Genomic DNA, 2,404 nt, shown 5'->3' with positions numbered 1-2,404 from the left:
AGTCTTTCCCCCTCCAGGGGAGGGATGGGGAGGGATTGAATTTGAATAACACAGCAGGTACTTATCCTTCTTGTAATAATTATCAACAAAATCCTCTGCATTTCTATGTGTGAAGAACAATGCTGCAACAACATGGCAACAAGGGATGCTTGTCATATCCCATTTTCTGCAAGTGCACTTCCTATTTTCCAGATCAACACTCATTGTGTCCAAAATGTGACTAACTTGGAACAATGTACTGCTTGAGGGGATGACATGACACTTGGCTGCCTCTTCTTTCTCACACTCCTACTTTTTTTGTATCCTAGAACAAAGTGATGTTGTCCATTTCTCCATTTCCTGTTTCTTTGTCACCAATCTTTTCATTAATGATGATCTGATGTCTTCAAGCATGTACAGTAGATGTTTTGCTCTGGCTTGTATTATGTACCCATTGAAAGTCTCTTCCATGTTGCTTGTAATGGCATCAGACTTCACCTCTGTTTTCATAAAAGCTCTGCAGAACAACTTTGGATTGTATGCTTTGAAAGCCTCTGCAGCTGCTGGATCAGCTAGTGTTAATTTCTCTAATGCTTCCTCATAGTCAGCTCTACTGTATGCCTTGGCACAGATCCAAAACTTAAGCTTCAATTCATCCCCTTTGAAGGACTTATGCCAATTGGCATAAATATGCCTTGCATAGTGCATGTGCTCAGCATTAGGGAGAATGACTCCAACTCCAGTTAAGATTGACTGAAAAATACCAACAATAACCACTACATTAAAACAGACCAAATCAAAGAATATTACATGTAAACTAATGACATTGAAAGATTTAGAGGTACCTGATTCTCATCAGAAACAATAACAACTCCAGCTCCTTCTCCCATACTAAGGCTATTGCTGAGGTGTTTAAGGAACCATTCCCAAGAACTATTGTTTTCTCCCTCCACTACAGCCCAAGCAATTGGGTACATTTGATCATTACCATCCCTCCCTACAGCTGACATCAACTGACCTCCTAGGAATGTTTTCAAGAAACATGCATCTACACAAATTATCTTCCTACACCCTTCCTACCAACCCATCTGCACACCCTCAAAACACACATACAGTCTCTGAAAAATCATTGGAGGCTTGTTCTTCTCCATGTAAGTTACCAAGTCCAAGTGTGTGTTAGGACTAGACCTTTTCACAACTTCTAGGTATCTACCAACCTTCCCATAGTGGTCCCTCATTGACCCATGAAGTTTCCTGTGAGCATGCCACTTAACTTTATAAGAAAAATCAGGCTTCACAATGGCTCTATAAGCTCTCCTCACAGTTTCAATAATTTCTTTAGCAGGCCAATGATGCCTAGCTTTGAAAACATCAAGTAACTGGTTTGCAAGCCAGCTACATTTCAGTTGCTTGTTCTTTTCCATGTTTCTGATGCAAGTATGATCCCCAACCAAAGTTTTAACAACAAATGATCCCCTTCTAGAATCCCAGGAACCATACAATCTAAAGGGACAACCTGAACTACACCTTACACCTATCCTTTGCTGCCTTTTCTTATCAGCCAAAACAATGTGCAAGTTCCTCCCTTGTAACACTGCAAACTTGGCCACAACTTGCTTAAAATATTCCCTACTTGTGAATCTCTAACCCACCTTCCACGGAAATAATGAGAAGTCTGTATGCTTCCCCACTAACAACCCTCTTCTCTCCCTTCTTTGTTGAATGGTGTCAGCTTCATCACCACTTACAACAGGTGAATGTATTTCTTCCCCAGAATCCTCATATTCAGATTTAGGGTCAACTTCACCCTCTGCTTCACTGTTCTGTGGGTCTGTAGATCCCAGTTGTTGTGCAGTAAGCCCACACTGATTAGCCTCAGCTTGGAGTTTATGAGCTAATTCAACAATGCTACAGTTGAATCCCTTCATTCTTTCCATTGCTTCTTGTATTTCATCATCACTACTATCCAATCCATCTAATAACACTGGATCTTGTAATTGTTCTAAGTCATTATGTTCAAACCCCCCCCCCCCCCAAAAAAAAAAAAAATTGCTTCATATATCTCATAATCACCTAACCAATCCTTATCCTCCTGAATTCTTTCATTTACTTCATCAACAGACTGAAACAACCACTCATCATCATCCTCATCCACCCACTCATCTGACCCTATTTCATAATCTTCATCTGACTTATCTTCATCTGACTTATCCTCATCAGAATTAACACCATGCAGCAACAAATCTAAGGGAATTGGACTATAGGGTCTGTTATCCTCCCATTCATAATCAGAAGGGACTTCAGATCTATGAAAGCTGTTTGATGGTTTAAAAATGTTTATGGGTTCAGCTTCTGGTTTTTGTATTTCAGTGGGGTTTTTTTGTTTGTTGTTGTTGGTCTGGGATCTGAACACATGCTAAACTGT

At 40.1% G+C, this 2,404-nt stretch overlaps 1 protein-coding gene across 1 annotated transcript; it reads right to left on the bottom strand.

The window, feature by feature from the left end:
* Positions 1-288: 288 nt before the first annotated feature.
* LOC145634459 (uncharacterized) lies at positions 289-1,403 on the bottom strand. The gene is made up of 3 exons (XM_081685886.1): positions 1,064-1,403; positions 825-1,000; positions 289-732 (listed from the first exon to the last, which is right to left on the bottom strand). Exons 1-3 carry the CDS (start codon positions 1,401-1,403, stop codon positions 289-291), a joined length of 960 nt encoding a protein of 319 aa, XP_081542012.1.
* Positions 1,404-2,404: the final 1,001 nt, after the last annotated feature.

The sequence above is a fragment of the Chenopodium album genome, chromosome 1 (genome assembly GCF_948465745.1).
Source record: "Chenopodium album chromosome 1, dcCheAlbu1.1, whole genome shotgun sequence".
Taxonomy (NCBI): Eukaryota; Viridiplantae; Streptophyta; class Magnoliopsida; order Caryophyllales; family Amaranthaceae; genus Chenopodium; species Chenopodium album.
This window is presented reverse-complemented; position numbering and strand designations above follow the sequence as displayed.

Excerpts from the sequence above, each read along its gene's own strand:
- LOC145634459 (XM_081685886.1), bottom strand. The coding sequence starts at position 1,403 with ATGGAAAAGAACAAGCAACTGAAATGTAGCTGGCTTGCAAACCAGTTA. Across the intron at positions 1,001-1,063 it reads TTTTGAGGGTGTGCAGATGG|GAGGTCAGTTGATGTCAGCT; the intron begins GTTGGTAGGAAG and ends AAACATTCCTAG. Across the intron at positions 733-824 it reads TTGTTTCTGATGAGAATCAG|TCAATCTTAACTGGAGTTGG; the intron begins GTACCTCTAAAT and ends GGTATTTTTCAG.